This window comes from Amblyraja radiata, chromosome 15 (assembly GCF_010909765.2).
Source record: "Amblyraja radiata isolate CabotCenter1 chromosome 15, sAmbRad1.1.pri, whole genome shotgun sequence".
Taxonomy (NCBI): domain Eukaryota; kingdom Metazoa; phylum Chordata; class Chondrichthyes; order Rajiformes; family Rajidae; genus Amblyraja; species Amblyraja radiata.
In genome coordinates, this window is record NC_045970.1 from 55,427,627 (window position 1) to 55,452,682 (window position 25,056).

Below are 25,056 nucleotides of genomic sequence, written 5' to 3' on the forward strand. Positions count from 1 at the left end.
CCCAACTTCTATACTCAATGCTCTGATTTATAAAGGCCAGCACACCAAAATCTTTCTTTACCACCTTATCTACATGAGATTCCACTTTCAGGGAACTGTGCACAGTTATTCCCAGATCCCTCTGTTCACCTACATTCTTCAATTCCCTACCATTTACCATGTACGTCCTATTTTGAGTTGTCCTGCCAAGATGTAGCACCTCACACTTATCAGCATTAAACTCCATCTGCCATCTTTCAGCCCACTCTTCCAACTGGCATACATCTCTCTGTAGACTTTGAAACTCTACTTCATTACCCGCAACCCCACCTATCTTAGTATCATCTGATTACTTACTAATCCAATTTACCACACCATCGTCCAGATCATTGATTTACATGACAAACAACAGTGGACCCAACACAGATCCCTGTGGTACCCCACTCGTCACTGGCCTCCAACCTGACAAACAACCATCCACCATTACTCTCTGGCATCTCCCATTCAGCCACTGTTGAATGCATCTTGCTACTCCACCATTAATACCCAACCATTGAACCTTCTTAACCAACGGGTGGTGAAAACCGCTCTGTAACTAAAACCGCTGAACTAAAAGGGGCTAAGCTTCGGTGGAGGACCACATGGCGGTGCACAACAAGGAGAAGCGTTATGAGTGCGACTTGTGTGGCAAGGTCATGCAGAACCCGTACTTGCTGGAGAACCACCGGCGGGTACACACGGGAGAACGCCCCTTCGACTGCTCGGAGTGCGACAAGAACTTCCCCCGCAACCAGACCCTGCTGCGGCACTTCCGCATGCACTCCGGCGAGAGGCCCTTCAGCTGCTTCACCTGTGGCAAGCGCTTCAAGACAGCACATGAGCTGATGAACCACCAGCGGGTGCACACAGACGAGAAGCCCTATGGCTGCTCCACCTGTGGCAAGAGCTTTGCCCGGTTGTCGGGGCTACAACGGCACCGGGGGATGCACAGCGATGACCGGCCCTTCACCTGCTCCGACTGCGCCAAAGGCTTCAAGTCGTCCTCGCAACTGAAGGTGCACAGGCGCCTGCACACCGGGGAGCGGCCCTACACCTGCAGCTACTGCGGCAAGGGCTTCACCCGCTCCCATCACCTGCGTGAGCACCAGCTCACCCACACTGGCGAGCGCCCCTACACCTGGGCCCAGTGCAGCAAGGGCTTCACCTGCTCCACCAAGCTGCTGTCCCACCAGCGGGTGCACGAAGACGACCGTCCCGTCCCCAGCCCGGAGTGTGGAGAGCGCTTTGCCATAGCCTCCCCCGCCCTGTCTCACCAGCGCGTGCACACCAGTGGTCGGCCCTACGACTGCCCGTACTGCGGTGAGGCGTTTGACAGCTCGCGGGGGTTGCGGCAGCACCGGCGGACCCACACCGCTGAGCGGCTGCTCCCACTGTTACAAGAGCACACGGGGGCTGCAGGGTCAGTTACACTGACCATGATGGTGAAGGTGGGGACAGACTCTACGATGGCAGAATAAAACTGGACCATCATTGCCTGCGGCAGATTGTGTTTTCTCAGCTGCCGCAGGAAGTACATCCTCTGATGGGCATTTTTGACTGTGGAGTCGATGGTGGCCTCCCGTTGATCTATCCAACAATGATCTATTCTATATTTTCCTTGAAGTCCATTTCCTTTGTCCTGTTTTCACTCAATTAAGCAATGGTGCGTATTTCTGGGAATAATTCAAAAGGTGCAGGATCAGATCTTCCAACGAGGAAGAAAGATCGAAAGGGGAGTAAGGGGCGACCGCGGCTGACAAGGGAAGTCAAGGACAGTATAAAAATAAAAGAGAAGTACAGCGTAGCAAAGATTAGCGGGAAGCCAGGGGATTTGGCAACTTTTAAAGAGCAACTGTAGAAACAACTAAAAAGCCAAATACGGGGAGAAAAGATGAGGTACGAAGGTAAGCTAGTCAAGAATATAAAGGAGGAGAGTAAAAGCTTCTTTAGGTATGTGAAGAGGAAACAAATTAGTCAAGACCAAAGTTGGACCCTTGAAGACTCAAACGGGTGAATTTATTATGGGGAACAAGGAAATGGCAGATGAGTTGAACAGCTACTTTGGATCCGTCTTCACTAAGGAAGACACAAACAATCTCTCTGATCTACTGGTGGCCAGAGGATCTGGGGTGATGGAGGAACTGAAGGAAAATCACATTAGGCAGGAAATGGTGCTGGGTAGACTGATGGGACTGAAGGCTGATAAATCCCCAGGGCCTGACGTTGTGCATCCCAGGATCCAAATATAATCATCGCGCAGCAGGTCCGGACGGCAGAGTTAGAAGCGATCAGCAGCTGCAATTTGTCCATTTTGTGCGTGACAGGTTGGGCGTTTGTGAGGAAGATACTCGGAAGCTGAGGTTTGTGTGGTTGTTTCACCAGCCTAGCCAGTAATCCGGACCGGCATCCCCGCTTCTGCTCCCTCTCTCTTCGCCGTCTATGTCGCCTGCCGGTCCAACTCACAGTCCACGGTGACCCCGGTGGTCTAGCGACGTCCTCCTCTAGGTTATAAGCCCTCTGAAAGTCACTTCTGACGGCTAGATTGTAGCGTAATCCGATGTCGATTAAGTTTTGTCGACTATACACAAAGTCCGCTTCACACAGATTTAAAAACCGTGTGCGGACGTGGTGTCGAAGGACGAGAAGCCGAAGCAAAGAAGTCGAAGCCTAATAGCCGAATGGAAACGAAACCGAAACGCCAAATAACCGAAAGTATACGAAGCCGAAACGCCAACGAACCGAAACCATACGAAGCCGAAAAGCCAACGAACGGAAAGGGCGGGACGGCTAAAAGCCAACTAACCGAAAGGCTGCGTCGCCTAAAAGCAGACTCACAGAATGGCCGCTCTGCCGAAACGCCACCTAACAGAAAGGCTGCGTCGCCTACAAGCCAACTAACCGAATGCCGCTCTGTCGAAAAGTCAAATAATGGCTTGTGTGGGAAAATGAACCCCACCCATGTGGGGGTCTGGAACAATCGCTAACAAGCCCCACCCGCCCCACCCCCCCCCCCCCGTGACGTCATGTCGGTTATTTGACTTTTCGCAGAGCGGCATTCGGTAAGTTTGCTTTTAGGCGACGCAGCCTATTTGGCAGCCTATTTGGCTTAGAGTTCTTTGCTTCGGCTTCTCGTCCTTCAACGCCACGTCCGAGTACCTTTGAAAACACAGACGAAAACAAACAGAAAATACGCCACACTAGAGAGCCACTGCACTCGTCATCTTGCTATTGGGGGAGTGCAGCGTAGGTTCACAAGGTTAATTCCCGGGATGGAGGGACTGCCATATGATAAAAGAAAGGGCCTGTATTTACTGGAATTTAGAAGGATGAGAGCAGATCTTATGGAAACATGTAAAATTATTAAAGGATTGGACAGGTTAGGTGCAGAAAACAGGCTCCTGATGTTGGGGGAGTCCAGAACCAGGGGCCCAGTTTAAGGATAAGGTGTAGGCCATTTCGGACTGAGATGGGGAAAAACTCACCCAGTGAGTTGTGAATCTGGATTTATCTGCCACAGAAGGCAGTGGAGACAAATTCACTAGATGTTTTCAAGAGAGAGTTAGATTTAACTCTTAGGGCTAACGGAATCAAGGGATATGGGGAGTAAACTGGAGCGGGGTACTGATTGTGGATGATCAGCCATGATCATACTGGCTCGAATGGCCGACTCCTGCAGCTGTTGTCTATGTTTCTGTGAAACGTTACCTATCCACGATCCTCACAGACGCATGATGCATGATGCACTTCTCATGATGCATGCCGCCGCCCCACGTGGCTCAGCGCCAATCACCGGCGGGGCGGTGCCGGCAGTCCCCCTCGTATTGGGGATGACGTCAGGGCGCCGGTCGTGCGCGCCGTACGTGTGGCAGACGTCTCGGCGCAGGGCCCCTGGCTGGCGGAGGTGCCCGGAAGCTCGGCGCCCCAGATCGAGGTGGCCCCCCTTCTCCCACTTGTCTCCTCAACCCTCTCCCTTCTCCCCCTCCCCTCACTTCCACCATCCTCATCCCCTCCTCCTCTCCTCCACTTGCCTCCTCACCACCTCTCTGCTCCTTCGCCCCATCCCTTCCCCTGCTCACCCCCTCTTCTCCCCCTCACTCCCCCTTAACCCCACCACCCGTCCCCCTTCCCCCCTAGCCCCACTGCCCTTCCCACCCCACTTCAAGCATTAGTAATGTTCGCGCATTAGTAATGTTCGCGCGTTAGTAATGTGCCGTTTGCCAGCTTGTTGACCCTCTGTGCTCCCCACCTGCAGGGTTTAGGAGCCGTTGCTGTGGACGGAGAGATGGGGACGTGAGCGGCCATTGAGGGCGGCCAGGGTGCCGGTGTGCAGGCTGAGCTTCGGTGGAGGTCCACATGACGGGGCACAACAAAGAGAAGCATTATGAGTGCGACGTGTGTGGCAAGGCCTGGCAGCACCCATGTCTGCTGGAGACTCACCGGTGGGTGCACACGGGAGAACGCCCCTTTGACTGTTCCGCCTGCAGCAAGACCTTCACGACGGTGCATGAGGTGAAGAGCCACCGGCTATGGCTGCTCCACAGGTGGCAAGAACTTTGCCTGGTTGTCTGGGCTACGGCAACACCGGCGGGTGCACACGGGCGAGAAGCCCTTTGTCTGCTCCACGTGCAGCAAGGGCTTTGCCTGCTTGTCGGGGCTACAGCGGCATCAGCGGGTGCACAGCAGTGAGCGGCCCTTCGCCTGCTCCGACTGCGGCAAAGGCTTCAAGTCGTCGCTGGACTTGTTGATGCACAGGCGCCTGCACACGGGGGAGCGGCCCTACACCTGCAGCGACTGCGGCAAGGGCTTCACCCGCGCCAACAACCTGCAGGCACACCAGCGCACCCACACCGACGAGCGCCCCTACACCTGCGCCCAATGCGACAAGGGCTTCACCTGCTCCACCTTTCTGCTGTCCCACCAGCGGGTGCATACTGGCGACCGTCCTTTCCACGGGCCCTTTGGTTGCTCTGACCGCGGCAAGAACTTCAAGAGGGCAGACCAGCTGAAGAATCACCGGCGGGTGCACAGCAGTGAGCGACCCTTCACCTGCTCCGACTGCGACAAGAGCTTCAAGAGAGTACGGGGGCTGCTGGAGCACCAGCGGATACACACGAGAGTGAAACCCTTTGTGTGCGCTGAGAGTGGCAAGGGTTTCACCCGCAGGTCCAGCCTGTGGCAGCACCGGAGTACCCACAGCGGTGAGCGTCTCTTCCCCTGCCCGTCCTGTGGTAAGGCTGCGACATGGAGAAGTAGACATGGAAGGAATGGGTAATGTTTCAGGTCGAGACCCTTCTTCAGTCTCGACCCGAAACGTCACCCATTCCTTCTCTCATGAGATGCTGCCTGTTCTTCTGAATAACTCCAGCACTTTTTGTCCTTTTTTGTAAACAAGTTTGTGCAGTTCATTGTTTTTAAACCATTCTGGTTAACCATCTCTGCACCATAGTGGGCGGCGCGACCGACGTTGCAGCGGCCTCTGCAGTCCGTCTGTCTTTTTTTGTCCCGTTGAGAATATAGTCTGTAGTGGGTTTTTAATTGTGTATGTGTGGGGGGCGGGGGGTGGGTGGGGGAAACTTTTAAATCTCTTCCCTGTACGGGGACCCGACCTTTTCCCTGTCGGGTCTCCGTTGCCGTTGGGGCCTAGCACCGTGGAGCGGCCTCCAACCGGAACGACCTGGGGACTCAAGTCACGGAGCTGGCGGAGCTGCAGACCTACCATCGTGGAGCTGGCCGGTTTTGGAGCGTGGAGGGCTGTGGTGGCGCGCTGCTGCGACCTGACTCCGGTGGATGGTGACACCGGGAGCTCGCGGGTGCCCGGTGGGAGACCGCTTTACGGAGCACCAGCAACAGCAACTTCACCCGCCCGAATTGCGGGGTTGAAAGTGACCTGGAGAGGGGCCTTACATCTCCCGGCGCGGCTTTAAATGGCCGCGGGACTTGCTAGCGCCCGCCGGGTGCTTTGACTTTGACTTTGACATCGGGAGAAGAATGGAGAGCAGGGGAGAGACAAGACTTTGCCTTCCATCACAGTGAGGAGGAGATTCACTGTGATGGATGTTTGTGTAAATTGTGTTGGTGTGTATCTTGGTTCTTTTCTTGTTGTATGACTGCAGAAACCTAATTTCGTTTGAACTTCATGTGAGGTTCAAATGACAAATAAACGGTATTGTATTGTTTTATATTGTATCTTCCCCAAAGCCTCCACATCAGTCCTGTAATGGAGTGACCAGAACTGTATGCAATACTCCAAATGCTACCTGACCAATGTCCCTTAAAGCTGCACATATACATTCCTCTCTCCTTATCTCACACGTTTTTATCTCCTTACTAGACTAAGTGGGACCCGTTGGATCCCAGCATCACACGGGAGGGCTGGTCACCAACGCAATATTCCACCTCTCCACCAATTCCAATACTGCTCGCCAGTGTGGGGGGGGGGGTCTGTCTTTTGCGCTAGTATGGGTGCTGCGGGCCGAAGGTACTGGTGTAGACATTTGTGCTAATATAGACATTGTGGGCCATAGAAGGGCTAGTATAGACATTGTGGGCCATATGGATGCTTGGGCAGGCATCCAACTGTTGCAACGATTTTATAAGCCAAGCCAAGGCAAACAATTGGGCTGCAGACACCCGACAACCAAAATTCATTTTGTGAACACAAACTTGTTAAAAAAATGGCGAGGCAAACAATTACCGTTTTGGACTATATAAAAACGGTACGGCAACGGAGAGACCTGTAGCATCTCCCGGATGGTAGGAGGGTAAACAGACTGTGGCTGGGGTGAGAGCTGTCCTTGACGATGCTGCGTTCCCTTCGCACAGTGTCAGTCTGAAGAAGGGCCCCGACCCGAAACTGGCCCAAAACCTTAAAGGCATTTAATGTGTTTTTGTTTTATTGTCTTAATGCTGCATTTGTACCGTACTGTCACAGTCTGCCCTCTCCTCATTCTCATCCACTTCACCTCCCAGTACTTTTCCACCGGTCCCTCCTTCTCCTCACCTGCCTGCCTGCCACTCCCCTCTCATCAGCCCAACTCTCCTCACCTGTTGCACTCAGTTGCCTCTGATCACCTATTAACCCGGTATTTAGACTCTCCTCACCGTTCACACAGTGCCAGATTGTTCTCAGCATTCATGCAAGACTCTCCAGCGATTTCCCGACTGCCTACACGGATTCGATCCTGCCTGCCACTGACCATTCCGTCCTGTCGTCTTCCCGGATATCACCTCAGCCTTCTGTCCCCGACCACGGCCTTCGTCCCGTACCTCCTGGTTTCGGACTGCCTCTCTCCTGGGCTGTTTGGTGTATCCCTGCAACGGCTCCTCGACTTCCTGCCTGGCATCGACTCTCCTTTCGTCTGTCCCTCGCTGGTTTATTTGCATCGTGTGTTGGATCTCCTGGTTACCGGACCTTCCGCTACCCCGACTACGTCTCCTGCCTGCCCCTCTTTGGAACCCTCGCTCAATCCTGAGCCTCTGTGTGAGTACGGTGTACCCATTCCTGTGTTACTACTCTGTGTTACAGTATCGTAATAAAGTTCATTACCAACTATACCTGCCTGATTCTGTGCTGCTATTGGGTCCAAGCTATACCCGTTACAGTACAATCTGGCCAACAATGGACTCAGCGCACACAACGTCTCCGTCAAACCGCTTCGAGAGGATTGAGCACACGCTCCTGCAGCACGAAGCTATGCTCACTGCCTCCAACTCCGAGGTTCGACAGGCTTTGTCAAACCAAGAGCAAGCATTGGTTGCACTAGCCACCCAGGTCCAACAGCTGACGACCACCCTCGCCCAGGCTACACCCCATGCTTCGCCTCCGGCTCCGACAGCACCAGCTCCCGGTCCGCCAGGACCATCACCTGAGCCCCGGGTGGGAACCCCGGAGCGCTACGCTGGAGACCCGGAGGGCTGCAACCCATTCATCACGAACTGTTCCATTCCCTTCGCCCTACAGCCCTACACCTTCGCCCAGGAAGCGGCGAGAGTGGCGTTTACCATTAATCACCTGACTGGCAGAGCTCGGCTGTGGGGAACGGCTGAATGGAGCGACGCACGCCGGCTTGCTCCTCTTTCCAGGCCTTCGCCGCGGAGCTTCGCAAGGTGTTCGGTGAGGTTTCGATTGGTCCGGACGCTGCTGGATGTCTGCTGGGGTTGAGCCAGGGGAACCAGAGCGTCGCTGACTTCGCCATCGACTTTCGCACCAGGGCCCGTCAGAGTGATTGGAACGCCGCGGCCCAGTGTGACGCTTTCTTGCTGGGCTTGAATGACGTTATCAAGGATGAGTTGGTGTCCCACGACCTTCCTTCTTCTCTGGATGGGCTTATCGAGCTAACGACCCGTCTGGACCGACGCATCCTGGCGAGACTTCGGGAGAGGCGACAGGGACAGGCGGTCCGCCAGCTATCCACCCAAGCTCGTTTTCCTCCGGAGACGGGACTACCCTCGTCGGGGCAACCGTCGAGGCAACCCGAACCCATGCAGGTGGGTCGCACCAGTCTCACCCCCGAGGAACGGGAACGTCGGCGTCGGGGGAACCTCTGTCTCTACTGTGGCCTGGCGGGTCATTACATCTCCAAGTGTCCAGTAAAAGGCCAGACTCACCAGTAGCGGAGGAATTACTGGTGAGTCGAACCTCTGAACTTTCCTCTGCCCGACGCCCTCTTTGTCATGCCCGTCTGCTGTTGTCTGATGGTTCTCACACCCTCGCCACCTTCATAGACTCTGGTTGTGACATTAATCTTATGGACAAGGAACTAGCCCGCCAGCTAGGCATCAGTTGTGTTCCCCTGCCTGAACCTGTTCCCGCCAACGCCCTCGACGGCCATCTCCTGGGGACTGTTTCTCACCAGACGGTCCCAGTGCGCATGCTCCTGTCTGGTAATCACCATGAGACCATCCAGTTCCACATCCTGCAGTCTCCCCGTCTTCCCCTCATCCTGGGTTACCCCTGGCTTCGGCGACACAACCCCAACATCGACTGGAGGACGGGGGTCATCTTGGGTTGGAGCCCTTCCTGCCACCAAGTGTGCCTGAAGCAAGCCTCAGCTCCTCAACCGGCCACCTGCTCCAGTTCTGCTCCAGATCTGACGGGGGTCCCAGCCGAGTACCATGACTTTGGGGAGGTTTTTTAGCAAGTCTAGGGCCACCTCCCTTCCTCCTCATCGGCCCTATGACTGCGCCATAGACCTCCTGCCTGGTTCCGCTCCTCCTAGGGGTCGCCTTTACTCCCTGTCCGCCCCTGAGAGAGGCGCCATGGAGACATACATAAACGACTCCTTGGCTGCTGGTCTCATCCGTCCCTCCTCGTCTCCTGCTGGGGCTGGGTTCTTCTTCGTGGAGAAGAAGGACAAATATCTGCGTCCCTGCATAGATTGCCGGGGGCTCAACGGAATCACGGTGAAGAATCGCTACCCTCTCCCACTCATCTCCTCTGCTTTCGAGCTCCTGGAGGGGGCCACCATCTTTTCGAAGTTGGATCTACGCAACGCCTACCACTTGGTCCGCATCAAAGAGGGAGATGAGTGGAAGACCGCCTTCAACACTCCCACGGGACATTATGAATACCTGGTGATGCCCTTTGGCCTCACCAACGCCCCGGCCGTCTCCAGGCTTTGATCAATGACGTTCTCAGAGACATGTTGAACAATTACGTGGTCGTCTATCTTGATGACATCCTCATCTTTTCACGGACCAAGGAGGAACACGTACACCACGTCCAGGCAGTTCTACATCGGCTCCTGGAGAACTCGCTCTTCGTTAAAGCTGAGAAGTGCGAGTTTCACTCCACGTCAGTCTCCTTCCTAGGATACATCGTTGGCCAAGGGAACATCAAGATGGACCCCGCCAAGGTCTCTGCTGTCACCACCTGGCCTGTTGCTGACTCCCGCAAGCAGCTCCAAAGGTTCCTGGGGTTCGCCAATTTTTACCGAACGTTCATCCGTGGCTACAGTACTGTGGCCGCACCCCTCACGGCACTCACCTCCTCCAAGGTTCCGTTCCGGTGGTCTGCCGCGGCCGACGAAGCTTTTCAGACACTCAAGACACGGTTTACATCGGCCCCCATCCTCCAAGTTCCGGACTCAGAGAGACAGTTCGTGGTGGAGGTGGACGCCTCCGACGTGGGGGTGGGAGCTGTTCTGTCTCCGCGGGCTGCCGGGGACCAGAAGCTCCATCCATGCGCCTTCTTCTCCCGACGCCTGACCCCTGCTGAGAGGAATTATGACATTGGCAAACGAGAACTGTTGGCGGTTAAGTTGGCGTTGGAGGAATGACGTCACTGGCTGGAGGGAACCAATCAGCCTTTCTTGGTTTGGACTGACCACAAGAAACTTGAATACCTCCAGTCAGCCAAGAGGCTCAACTCTCGTCAGGCCCGCTGGTCTCTCTTCCTCACCCGCTTCAACTTCTCCCTCTCCTACCGACCTGGGTCCCGCAACGTGAAGCCCGATGCCCTCTCTCGACAGTTCTTGACGATGGAGGAGCCTGCCTCTGGCCCCAAGACCATCCTCTCGTCCTCGCACAGGGTTGCCTCCCTCACCTGGGAAGTGGAGGAGAAGGTCAAGGCGGCCTTGGAGAACCAGCCGGGACCCAGCGCATGCCCTCCTGATCGCCTGTTTGTGGTTTCTGCCCTGCGGTCCGACGTCCTTCAGTGGGCCCACAGCTCTCGACTCACCTGTCATCCCGGCATTCAGCGGACCAAGGAGATGGTGCTACGGAGGTTCTGGTGGGCATCGCTGGAGGAGGACACTCGGGAGTTTGTCAACGCCTGTCCCGTTTGCAACCAGCACAAGGTCTCACTACCAAGCTCCTGCGGGTCATCTGCTTCCACTGCCTGTACCCCATCGACCATGGTCCCACATCTCCCTGGACTTCGTTACCGGCCTGCCCCCATCCAGTGGTCACACCACCATCCTGACCGTGGTCGATAGATTTAGCAAGATGGCTCACTTCGTGCCCCTGCCCACGCTTCCGTCAGCCAAGGAAACTGCCGAGCTCATGTTACTCCACGTCTTCAGGCTCCATGGTCTCCCCGTCGATGTGGTCTCCGACCGGGGACCCCAGTTTGCCTCTGTGTTCTGGAGGGAGTTCTGCACGCTTGTGGGGGCCACCGTGAGTCTGACGTCCGGATTTCATCCCCAGTCCAACGGCCAAACTGAAAGGAAGAATCAGGAGATGGAGACGGCGCTGCGGTGTATGGTGTCCAAGCATCCCTCCTCCTGGTCCCAGCAGTTGTTGTGGGTGGAGTACGCCCACAACACCCTGACAAGCTCGGCCACTGGGCTCTCCCCTTTCCAGTGTGCCTACGGGTTCCAGCCTCCACTGTTCCCGGCGCTGGAGAAAGAGGTTTCCTGCCCGTCCGTCCAGGCCTTCATTCGTCGCTGCCGCAGGACGTGGACCCAAGCCAGGGCGGCTCTTCTCCGCTCCGTGGACCGTTACGCCACGGCTGCCAACCAGTCACCGCACCCAGGCCCCCACCTACCTCGCGGGCCAGAAGGTGTGGCTGTCGACCCGGGACCTTCCCTTGAGGGTGGAGTCCAAGAAGTTGGCACCCAAGTTCATCGGTCCCTTTGAGATCCAGAAGGTCATCAACCCAGCGGCTGTGAGGCTCAAGTTGCCTCGTTCCATGCGGGTCCATCCTACGTTCCACGTGTCCAGAGTAAAGCCAGTCCGGGAGAGCTCCCTGGTCCCCGCAGTCCCTCCTCCTCCACCCCCTCGTCTCATCGACGGAGGCCCCGCCTTTACGGTGCACCGCCTCCTGCGCTCCCGCCGTCGCGGGAGGGGTCTCCAATACCTGGTCGATTGGGAGGGTTACGGTCCAGAGGAGAGGTCCTGGGTTCCTGCTCGACACATCCTGGACGCCTCCCTCATCAGGGAGTTTCACCGGCGTCATCCCGACCAGCCGTCCAAGTCCGCCACTCCTAGAGGGGTCGCCGCCCCTGAGACTCTGTCCCCTCTTCCGTCTGAGGCGCCCAGTGACGACGAGACGGAGCTTTCCTCTGATGCCATGGAAGAGGATGCGGACATGGATGTCTCGGACGAATATTAGCCCTCCTCCGATCCCCCTCCTCCCACCCAACTCTGCGTGGGATTGGGTTTATTTTCTTTATTGGTTTTTGTTTGTTTTAGGACGTCAGGAGCCGTCCCTTGAGGGGGGGGGGTCTGTCACAGTCTGCCCTCTCCTCATTCTCATCCACTTCACCTCCCAGTACTTTTCCACCGGTCCCTCCTTCTCCTCACCTGCCTGCCTGCCACTCCCCTCTCATCAGCCCAACTCTCCTCACCTGTTGCACTCAGTTGCCTCTGATCACCTATTAACCCGGTATATAGACTCTCCTCACCGTTCACACAGTGCCAGATTGTTCTCAGCATTCATGCAAGACTCTCCAGCGATTTCCCGACTGCCTACACGGATTCGAACCTGCCTGCCCCTGACCATTCCGTCCTGTCGTCTTCCCGGATATCACCTCAGCCTTCTGTCCCCGACCACGGCCTTCGTCCCGTACCTCCTGGTTTCTGTCTGCCTCTCTCCTGGGCTGTTTGGTGTATCCATGCAACGGCTCCGCGACTTCCTGCCTGGCATCGACTCTCCTTTCGTCTGTCCCTCGCTGGTTTGTTTGCATCGTGTGTTGGATCTCCTGGTTACCGGACCTTCCGCTACCCCGACTACGTCTCCTGCCTGCCCCTCTTTGGAACCCTCGCTCAATCCTGAGCCTCTGTGTGAGTACGGTGTACCCATTCCTGTGTTACTATTCTGTGTTACAGTATCGTAATAAAGTTCATTACCAACTATACCTGCCTGATTCTGTGCTGCTATTGGGTCCAAGCTATACCCGTTACACGTACGTAACAAATAAAGCAAGTTTTTCCTGACCTCACTGTGTTCTTCGGAATTCTTCAGAATTCATATTGTGCTATCGATTATGAAAGAACATTCCAACCATCTCAGGTAATTATAAGAAATTATTCTCGCCTCCATGCATTCCTGTAGCCGTCGGGCAGTGGGACACCTCTTCACTACTTCAAAGATAGTTCCTGCACTTGGCAATGTCGTTTGGCCGCTGGTGTATTTTATTTGTTTAATGGATTTGATTAGATTAGGAAATATTTCCTTTCCTACAAGGGTCATTCCTCTGAGGAGTTTCTATAGCAACATGCCCACTCTTGCCTTTATGAAGAGACTGACGATTTGTACAGCAAGGTTTGACTGACAAATAATGGATGAGCTGTACAAAATATGATCCATTGATTGAATTGTGGTCAAATCCTAGTGAACACTGTCACCTTTTTTCTCATGCAGCCGTCACCGATGTTGCAGAAGAAATAGGGAATTGTTATACACACTGCACAACATGCTTTTTTGATCGCAAACAATGTTACATTTGGTTTCAGGCTATTCTTCACCAATCCTCACTATTTGAAGCCATTTCAGCCTTCAATGATGAACATTGCTTATCTCCGCTGATAGAAACTTTTAGCTGGTTACAGAGTGTGAGACAGGGAAAGGTGTGGGGGTCCTACACATTTTTGCCATAGAGGGGAAAGACATTCTTGCCATAGAGGGAGTACAGAGAAGGTTCACCTGACTGATTCCTGGATCTCTGATTCCTGAAAATTCGACATTTTCTTCTCGCGGTAGAATCTGCGAATGCTGACCAGATGTAATTTGCTTCCCTGTCGACTTATGCTTGAAGGTATCTAGCACTCATGGCATGACATATAGACAATAGACAATAGACAATAGGTGCATGTTTCCTGCCTCTAGCGTGTCCAAGCCCTTAAAAATATTATCTGTTTCAATGATATCTCCTGTCATCCTTCTAAACTCCATAGAGTACAAGCCCAGCTGCTCCATTCTCTCAGCATTCGGCCCTTCGAGCCATCACCACCGTTCAATACGTTCCTGTCTGATCATCCAGAATCAGTACCCTGTCCCTGCTTTCTCCTCATATCCCTTGATTCAGTTGGCCGAAGAGCGAAGTCTAACTCTCGCTTGAATACATCGAGTGAATTGGCCTCCACTGCCTTCTGTGCCAGAGAATTCCACAGATTCAAATGGTGACCCCTGGTTCTGGACCCCCAACATCGGAAACATTTTTCCTGTATAATTACTTAAGAATCTTATATGTTTCTATAAGATGCCCTTTCATCCTTCTCAATTCCAGTGGATATAAACCCAGTTGATCCACCCTTTCATCATATGCCACTCCCGCCATCCCGGGAATTAAGATGGTGAACATAAGCTGCACTCCCTCAATAGCAAGAATGTCCTTCCTCAAATAAGGAGACCAAAACTGCGGTCTCACCAGGATCGCCTTGCTCCTTTACACAAATCCTCTCGCTATGAAAGCCAACATACCATTAGCTTTCGTCATTGCCTGTTGTACCTGCATGCTTACTTTCAGTGATTAATGTACAAGGTCAACAGTGTCTCGTTAACACTCCCCTTTTCCAAATCTGACACCATTCAGATAATAATCTGCCTTCTTGTTCTTGCCACCAATGTGGATAAACTCACATTTATCCACATTATATTGCATCTTACTTGCATCTGCGCACTCACCGAACCTATCCAAGTCACCAGGCAGCATCATCGCATTCTCCTCGCAGCTCACACTGCCACCCAGCTTTGTGTCATCCGCAAACATGGAGATGTTGCATTTAATTCCTTCGTCTAAATCGTTAATATATATTGTACATAACTGGCGTCCCACCACTTAGCCTTACGGCACCCCACGGGTCACTGCATGCCATTCTGAAAAGGCCCGTCATTTCCTGCTCCTTGCTTCCTGCCTGCCAACCAGTTCTTTATCCGTGTCAATAGTGCAATGTGCTGCAATTTTGCACACTAATCTCCTGTGGTGGACCTTGTCAAAGCTTTTTTGAAAGTCCAGATACACCACACCCACTGGTTCTCCCTTAACCATTCTACTTGTTACGTCCTCAAAAATCCCGAAGTTTTGTCAAGCATGATTTCCCTTTCATAAATCAATGATAACTCTGACCTATCCTGTCATTGTTATCCAAATGCGGTTCTATTACATCTTTAATAATCGGCTCAAGCATCCTCCCTTCTACCAATGTCAACCAAACTGGTCTATAGTTCCCAGTTTTTTCTCTTCCTCCTTTATTCAAAAAAAGTGGGATTACATTAGCTACCCTCCAGTCCGCAGGAACTAATTCAGAGTCAAAAGAACTGATCACCAATGCAAGCACGATTTCTCGGCCCATCTCCGTGGGTACTCTGGGATGCAGACCATCGGGTCCTGGGGATATATCTGTCTTCAGTCCCAACATTTTACCCAACACAATTTCATGACTAATGTGAATTTCCTTCAGTTCCTCAGACATGATAGATTCTCGGTCCTCCAATATTTATGGGAGATTGTTTATGTCTTCCTTGGTAAGTACTTGTTAAACTGGTCTGCAATTCCTTGTTTCCCATTATAAATTCATCTGTAATTCTGACTGTAAGGGTTCCGTATCCATATACCTGTCCACATGTGTTTTTAATAAAGTACCTGTCATAGTACCTGCCACAACTACTCCCTCTGGCTGCACGTTCCATATACCGGCCACTCCCTGTGCGAAAAAGTGTGTACGCAGTGTAAAGGGCCTGTCCCACGAGCATGCGACTCCAAGCGGCAAGCGCGACCTAACGTGGTCGCTTGAGCCGTACGGCCTCGCATGGCCGGTCCCATTTCGATCGCCGGAGGCGTATGGAATTGTGCGGAGCTGGTCCCGACATCGCGCGGGGCTCCGAAAAAATGACCGTGTTCAAAAATTCCGCGCGGCAAAGGCCTGCCGGTCCACAGCCGCCTCGACGCCTCGACACCGTGTCACTCACTCGACCTCCGCGCGGCTCACGTTTCTGGTTTGGTCGCGCTTGTCGTATGACACCAGGACTTTATGCCAAGATCGAAGAACAACACATCACCTTCCGCCGGGGCAAGGCGCAAATTTCTGCACATAACATATGAGTCTCCAACTCTACTAAATCTCTCTTCCTCGTCATTTGGAAGACAATTGGCCATTTCGACGCCTGTCTTGATTATATTGTCTCTCGTGAAAACGTTCAAAACTTGAAATGTCAAATCACAACATCGTTCGGTCCAGAGAAATAAAATATCCTGACCTATACAGTCTCTCTCGGGATTGAACCACCACTCCAGTCCAGGCAAAAACCTTGTCATTAATACGCTGCCACTCCCCAGATTAATGGTATCATCGCTAACATATTGCGATCTGAACAACATTGCACGTGCGGTCTCGTAAACGTCCCAGACCAGGTGGTTAAACTCCACTTGTATCCAACTGTGTGCGACTCCTGCCGTGAAATAAGCCCACACCTCAAGCTGGCTGAGGGAAAAAAATCTTACCATCCACATTCAAATTGACTCGCATTGGTTGCAAGCAAATTGTTCATGAACAAGATGGAGAAAAGGCCCTAGAAACATAGAAACATAGAAAGTAGGTGCGAGAGTAGACCACCAGGTCCGTCGAGCCCGCACCGCCATTCGCTCATGGCTGAACACTAAACAGACACACTTACCCACAAACAGTAGACACAAGACACAGAACACAAGACACTACCCTCCCCTTTATACCGCTATCACCCCTCTCCACCCCAAGAACCTCGCGATCTCCTGGGGGAGGCAAAAAACCGGATAAAAACCCAGGTCCAATTCGGGAAAAAAATCCGGGAAATTCCTCTCCGACCCCAATCCAGGCGATCGACACTTGTCCAGGAGATCACTCAGGTCTTACTATACTAACCATACCTAGGTCCATATCCCTGCCCTCTCCCCGTAGCCCCTTATCCCCTTGGCAGCTAAAAAACCATCTATTTTAGTCTTAAATATATTTAAAGTTTCTGCTTCCACTGCTCCCTGGGGCAGTGAATTCCATAAATTAACCACCCTCTGGGTGAAGAAGTTCTTCCTCATCTCAGTTTTAAAAGAGCCCCCCCTTATTCTGCAACTATGTCCCCTAGTTCTAGTTTCCCCGATCATTGGGAACATCCTCGGTGCATCCACCCGATCAAGGCCCCTCACGATCTTATATGTTTCAATGAGATCGCCTCTCATTCTTCTAAACTCCAAAGAGTAGAGTTCCAGCCTACTTAACCTTTCCTCATATGTCAATCCCCTCATTGCAGGAATTAATCTTGTAAACCTTCGCTGCACTGCCTCCAGGGCTAGTACATCCTTTCTTAAGTATGGACCCCAGAACTGTACACAGTATTCCAAATGTGGTCTCACTAATACTGTGTACAGCTGCAGCAAGACCTCCGTGTTTTTATACTCAATCCCCCTAGCAATAAAGGCCAAAACTCCATTGGCCTTCCTGATTGCTTGCTGCACCTGCATACTAACTTTTAGTGATTCATGTACTAATACCCCTAGATCCCTTTGCGTTGCATTACAACGCAGCTCCTCCTCATTTAGAAAATAACTTGCCCTATCATTTTTTTTCCCAAAGTGAATGACTTCACATTTATTAGTATTAAATTTCATCTGCCAAGTTGTTGCCCACTCACCTAGCTTATCTATATCCTTTTGCAGACTCTTCCTATCCTCCTCATCCCCTACTTTTCCTCCCATTTTTGTATCGTCCGCAAATTTTGATATATTACACTTGGTTCCCTCCTCCAAATCATTTATATAAATTGTGAACAACTGGGGTCCCAGCACCGACCCTTGCGGAACCCCGCTAGTTACCGGTTGCCATCCCGAGTATGAACCATTTATCCCCACTCTCTGCTTCCTATTTGTTAGCCAATCCTCTACCCATGCTAATATATTACCCCCAATCCCATAATTTTTTATTTTTAGCAATAGTCTCTTATGTGGCACCTTGTCAAAAGCCTTTTGGAAGTCCAAGTATACCACATCCACCGGTTCCCCTTTATCCACCCGGGTTGTTACTTCCTCAAAGAATTCGAGCAGATTCGTTAAACAGGACTTCCCCTTCACAAACCATGCTGGTTCTGTCCGATGAAGTCATGTTTATCCAAGTGCCCCGTTAGTGTTTCTTTAATAATTGTCTCTAACATTTTACCCACCACCGATGTTAGACTAACCGGTCTATAGTTACCCGCCTTCTGTTTACTTCCTTTTTTAAATATAGGTGTTACATTGGCCATTTTCCAATCCACTGGGACCGTTCCTGCCTCCAGGGAGTTTTGGAAAATTATCACCAATGCATCCACAATCCCCACCGCTATCTCCCTCAAGACCCTTGGATGTAATCCATCAGGCCCAGGGGATTTATCCTCCTTCAGTCTCATTAATTTCCCTAATACCACCTGGTGATCTTAATAGTATTTAGCTCCTCCATTCCTACCGCCCCCTGTTTATCCAGCGTTGGAATATTTTTTGTGTCTTCTATGGTGAAGACTGATACAAAATACTCGTTTAATGCCTTTGCCATTTCCATGTTCCCCACCAACAACTCTCCAGTCTCACCCTCCAATGGACCAACGTTCACCTTAGCCACCCTTTTTCTTTTTATATAGCTATAAAACTCTTACTATTAGTTTTTATGTTGTTCGCTAAATTCCTTTCATAGTCTATTTTCCCCGTCTTAATTAATCTCTTAGTTATTTTTTGCTGACCTTTAAATGCTTCCCAATCCTCTACCCTCCCACTATCTCTGGCTACCTTATATGCCCTTGCCTTCAGCCGAATACTATCCTTTATAGTTTTACTGAGCCATGGCTGACTGTTCTTACCCTTACCCCTTTTTTTCTTCATAGGAATAAATTTTTCTTGAAGGTTATACAGTATACCCTTAAACGTACACCACTGCTCATGTACCGTCTTATTCTTGAGTCTGCTATCCCAGTCAACTTTGATCAGCTCAGTCCTCATACCTTCATAATCCCCCTTATTTAGACTAAGCACCCTAGCCTGAGTTTCAACCTGCTCCCCTTCTATTTGAATATGGAATTCGACCATATTGTGGTCACTTGTTCCCAACGAGTCCCTAACTATGACATTTTTAATTAATCCTGCTTCATTACACAGGACCAGATCCAAGATTGCCTCCCCCCTTGTCGGTTCGGTGACATACTGTTCTAGGAACCCGTCTCTAATACATTCTATAAACTCTTCCTCTAGTCTACCCTGCCCAGTTTGGTTTGCCCAATTAATATGAAAATTGAAGTCCCCCATGATTACAGCAGTTCCCTTTTTACATGCGTCAACTATTTGCAGATTTATGTTCTGACTAACAGCGTCACAGCTATTTGGAGGTCTATAAATTACACCCACTAGTGTTTTTTTCCCCTTATTATTCTCTATCTGTACCCAAGCTGTTTCACTATCCTGATCCTTCAACGCAATATCCTTCCTCTCTATTGCCGTTATTCCCTCCCTTATTAAAAGGGCCACCCCTCCTCCCTTTCTTTCCTGTCTATCTTTCCTAATTGTCGAGTACCCCTCTATATTTAACTCCCAGTCCTGATCTCCTTGCAGCCATGTCTCCGTAATGGCCACGATATCATAACTATATATACTTAATTGCACCGTTAATTCATTTATCTTATTACGAATACTCCGTGCATTTAGATAAAGCACTTTCAGATGATTTTTACTACCCTTCCTTTCCGTTTTTGCCCCTTTTACATCTAGATCTTTATCTTCACAAATTCTGTCTCCTGTCACATTTTGAATTTCCGCTTCCCCACTGATACCCTGCTCTATTTCCTCTACCCCTGCCGTTATTACCCCCCTTGATACCTCCCCCCCGCTACTTAGTTTAAAGACCTCTCTACTGCCCTAGTTATATGATTTGCCAGGACCCCAGTCCCAGCACCGTTCAGGTGAAGTCCGTCCTTACAGAACAGATCCCCCCTGTCCCAGTACTGGTGCCAGTGGCCCAAGAAACCAAACCCATTATTCCCACACCAGTCTTTGAGCCACGCATTTAGCTTTTTAATTTTACGTACCCTCGCCGATTTGGCCCGTGGCTCAGGTAGCAATCCGGAGATCAGTACCCTCGAGGTTCTGCTTTTTAATTTATTCCCTAACTGCTCAAACTCCTTCAGCAGATCCTCCTTCCTCGTCCTTCCTATGTCATTGGTCCCCACATGGACCACGACCACTGGATCCTCCCCCTCCCTCTGCAAATTTCTCTCCAGCATCGCAGAGATATCCTTAACCCTAGCACCGGGTAGGCAACACAGCCTTCGGGACATGTTCTGCTGGCCGCAGAGAACCTTATCTACCCCCCGAATAATACTATCCCCTATCACTACGGCATTTCTTCTAACTCCCCCCTCTTGAATGGCCTCCTGATCCACGGTGCTGCAGCCAGGTTGCTCATCCCTCCCACAGCCCCTGATCCCGTCCTTACATTGAGTAAGAGCCTCGGTCATGCTCGTCAGGGACAAGGGCTGTGGCTCCTGCCGCATCTCCTCCTGGTTCCCCCTACCTGCCTCGCTTATGGCCACACCTTCCTTTCCTTGCTCACTGCCTACTGAATTAGTTAAACTGGTCGGTGTGACCATCCCCTGGCACAAAACATCCAGGTAATACTCCCCCTCCCTGATGTACCGCAGCGTATGAAGTTGGGTCTCCAGCTCATCAATGCGGAGCTGGAGTTCCTCTAGCCTCAAACACTTACTGCAGCTGTAGGGATCTTCTACATCAATGGTGTCGACAAATTCCCACATCTCGCAGTATTGGCACATCTCCTGACCGCCCATCTTATATAGGTAATTAACTGGTCCTGTTTAAGAATCCCCTACTGTATTGATACACCCCTTATTTATATAATCCTACCTCCTATAAATGGGAAAGTACTCACCCCAGCCGTAAATTACCTACTGGTTTGGCTGTCTAGTGGTAATTCCGTCCGCTCTTCCTGTCTGGTCCTCTGCTCCCTTGCAGTGCGAGGCAAACCTCTTTGCCTCTGTTAGTCTCTGTTAGTCTCTCGAGCCGCGGCTCCGTCCGTCCTCCCTCGGCGACAGCACCTGTGGCACCGCGGTCGTGACGTCCCTTCCGTTCCTGCAGAGCCTTCCTGTCCTGGGCGGAGTCTGCAGCTAACTGTGTGCTCACGTCCGTTAAATCAAACGAACCTTGCTACTGCACACCCCAGGCGAATGGTGAGAAAGGCCTCAATCAGGAAGTGGTGTGCCTCAATCAGTCTCTGCAAGTGGTGTGCCTCAATCAGTCTCTGCAAGTGGTGTGCCTCAATCAGTCTCTGCAAGTGGTGTGCCTCAATCAGTCTCTGCAAATTAGATCAGTCTCTGTTTCTGTGCTGTGTAACATGCAACTACCACTTACAGTGAGAGTTGGTTCAATACACCTGCCCCTCCCGTGAGGGAGAGTTGGCACTGTGTCCCTTTAAATATTTACTTATTTTAGACTCCTGCCTCTTGTAGAGACCTATATCTTAGGAACAAAATATAATACCTCAATTGATCACCTTGTCATAGTTTAATTCTCCATAATTCCTCCTGTATTGTTCGCTGCAGAGAGAAAAAGCTTCTGCATTGTCCAGTCCATCTCACAATTCGCACTGTCCAATATTAGTACCATTCGCGTGAGGAGAGTTGCGTACTCCCTAGTTTAAATGGATCCTTAATGAATTATTTCGAAAAATAATATCCCTGTTCCTATGCTGTACTGCTCTGTGAAGATTTTTTTTCTTTGAATTGCTTAGTTTGAGGGCAGCAAACATGACACTTTTTTCTTAGGTCAAGACTTTCTTCAAAATTATCTATCCCCAAACATGTACCGCCGGTCAGAGTCTCCTTAACGGATTCGATCGGTTCTATCATCTTGCACATCAACATTCTTGATATCTCCAACGGATCAATGCATTGAGAAGATTTCGCCCTAATATCTGGAGTAACATCAAAAGCTGTTCACCTCTGTGTTTTATGAATTAACACATTTCTTTAAACATAACCTGTTGATCAAGAATATTTCTAGCCGCTGTTTATTTCCAGTCAGTTGTCACATTACACATTATATTCGCCTATCCTTTACTTCATGAAGTGCCAACAGTTGAAAGACATTGATGCTGCTGTTGTATCTGAATGTATACGATGTCTTCTGGAAGGTTCCCTGTGATTTACATCATTTAGACCCTGCCCAAAAATGATAATCTTTCCTTTTGAAAGGGAGCTCCACGGAAAATGCAAGATCAAATTATTAATGGGTGCATGTTAAATGCATGGAACGGTGTCATGAAAATGCATTACAAATGCTACAAATAAAATACTGTATTACATCGTAGCATGTGTGGATACATGTTGAGTATAGAAGTTGGGATGTAATTGAGTATAGAAGTTGGGATGTAATGTTAAAATTGTACAAGGCATTGGTGAGGCCAATTCTGGAGTATGGTGTACAATTTTGGTCGCCTAATTATAGGAAGGATGTCAACAAAATAGAGAGAGTACAGAGGAGATTTACTAGAATGTTGCCTGGGTTTCAGCAACTAAGTTACAGAGAAAGGTTGAACAAGTTAGGGCTTTATTCTTTGGAGCGCAGAAGGTTAAGGGGGGACTTGATAGGGGTTTTTAAAATGATGAGAGGGATAGACAGAGTTGACGTGGAAAAGCTTTTCCCACTGAGAGTAGGGAAGATTCAAACAAGGGGACATGACTTGAGAATTAAGGGACTGAAGTTTAGGGGTAACATGAGGGGGAACTTCTTTACTCAGAGAGTGGTAGCTGTGTGGAATGAGCTTCCAGTGAAGGTGGTGGAGGCAGGTTCGTTTTTATCGTTTAAAAATAAATTGGATAGTTATATGGATGGGAAAGGAATGGAGGGTTATGGTCTGAGCGCAGGTATATGGGACTAGGGGAAATTATGTGTTCGGCACGGACTAGAAGGGTCGAGATGGCCTGTTTCCGTGCTGTAATTGTTATATGGTTATATGGTTATATGACATGAATGTTGCTGCCTCTGTGTGCCACGCGTTAACATTTAAAAATAGAATGTGCAGCCGTATTTTACAGTTCCTTTGTTCTGTTGGTGCTCAGCTGGTGCCTGAGTAGGGAGCGGTCGCATAATGAGTTTGATGACTTTGCATCACCTGGGAGCAAACTATTTGTTCAACGGTCCAAAATAAATGTCCGCGGGGAGGTGAACGCAGGCAGTCCTTCACTTTTTTCTAGTAATATAAATATAGCGCTGTTTGAATTCTCACTTTGACTTCTCTAAGTTTTGCACTGCATAACTACGGACGGCTTGAAGGAATAATGAGTTGGAAGCGGCACTTGGAAGTTGAATATTATTATTATCCAATTCTGGCAGCAATCGGAATACCCGGTAGGTTAATGGAATGCAGTAAGTGGGACTGAGATGTGGGATGCTGTGTTGATAAAGACAATGTTAAAGGTAAAGTGAAAATAGTGTGCGAGACACGGGAATGCTGGACTGCACACCAGATTAGGGCGGTATTAACCAGAAAATGTTGATATACTTGCATCAGAAAGAACTGCATTTGCTGGAGAAATCGAAGCCGGACAGAAATGCTGTAGAAACTCAGCGGATGAAGCAGCACCTGTGAAGCGAAGGAATAGGTGACGTTTCGGGTCAAGACCGATCAGTCTGAAGAAGGGTCTCGATCCGAAACGTCACCTATTCCTTTGTTAATATACTAGATCGTTGGTCGTTCATTGGATCTGGCACAGGTTAATTCTCTTCAGATTCAGGTTTAGGTGCATTGTTGTCATGTCTCTCCGGGAGCTGCAAAAAGCTTTGGTTTGCAGGAAATCCAATCAGATCAAATAATATTAAATACCAGTACAAACAATTCAATCTCAGCAACAGGTAATGTAAAAGGTGAAATCGGAGTGCAGGGCACAGTTCAAGTTTGGTCGCGCATAAAGCCCAATGTCAGCAAGGGGGTAGAGGTGATACGGCAACACCCTGGTATATGAAAACGCGGCTCAGAAGCCTGACAACCAAAGCAAGATAGACCACTCCTCCGAAATCCAATGGGCTGACGTGTAGTACGTGACGGAACGTCTCGGCCGTCATTTGTCCGATATGCCTCCCGCTGTGTAATCCGCTCTATCATCAGTGTAATCAGTGTTGTCGGGAAGTGTTTGATTCAGCGCATCTATCACCTCACATATTTTAGTTAATTTTATTGTAAATGTTTTCCCCCTGTTCCCCCATTTCCCTCCCATCTTTCCTCCCCAGCCGCCATCTTTGCGTAGTTTCCCTTGCATTGTGTTGTGCAGCTTCCCTTGTATTGCTTTAACACACACTGTGCACAAAATTAAATTTAACTTATATATATATTTATATCAATGTGTGTTTGTGTGTGCCTGTGTGTGAGAGGCAAGTTAAGGACCGGTCCCCACCAGCATGCGATTGCAGGCTTCTAGCGCGACTAAACGTGGTCGCTTGAAAAATCTTGCAATGCCTGCAGGCGCATTGAGGTCGTACATAGCGTCTCGACGGGCGTACGCAGCGTCTCGGCCGGGGTACGCAGCGTTCGGCCGGCGTACGCAGCGTCTCGGCCGGCGTACGCAGCGTCTCGGCCGGCGGACGCAGCGTCTCGGCCGGCGTACGCAGAGTCGACGGCGTACGCCTAGCGCGTGGCGTTGTGCGAGATGTTTTTTAAATGTGTTATGTGACTTGACATATTTCTCTAGTTTCTTTATTCAGATTTCCTCTAATTTGTTTAGCAACCTTTTTCTTTCAATCTCTGTGTATGTATGTATGTATATATATATACACACACACACAAAAAATATATAAATATATATCACAATATATAGCATTTAAGTGCAATTGTTCAGTTGTGGGGAGAGACCTGTATATTGAAGATGCATTTTGCCACTAATATGTCAATTTACCTTCAATGTAGAAGAGCTTATTTAAAATTTCTTACGTAGACCATTTAAAGTATTTTCTTTCTATCCTCCTTTGGACCCAGGACACTAGCAGGGCTGCCAACTCTCAGGCAGAGAGAGAGGGGGGAGGAAGAGAGAGAAAGGCAGATGGGGCAGAGACAGCGAAAGAGAGAGAGAGAGAGAGAGAGATAGAGAGAGAGAGAGAGAGG

At 50.4% G+C, this 25,056-nt stretch overlaps 1 protein-coding gene across 1 annotated transcript; it reads left to right on the forward strand.

Moving 5' to 3' along the window:
• The first annotated feature begins 674 nt into the window (after positions 1-674).
• Positions 675-24,586, forward strand: LOC116981468 (gastrula zinc finger protein XlCGF49.1-like). Its single transcript, XM_033034519.1, has 3 exons — positions 675-915; positions 4,560-4,770; positions 24,421-24,586. Exons 1-3 carry the CDS (start codon positions 675-677, stop codon positions 24,584-24,586), a joined length of 618 nt encoding a protein of 205 aa, XP_032890410.1.
• The last annotated feature ends 470 nt before the right edge of the window (positions 24,587-25,056 follow it).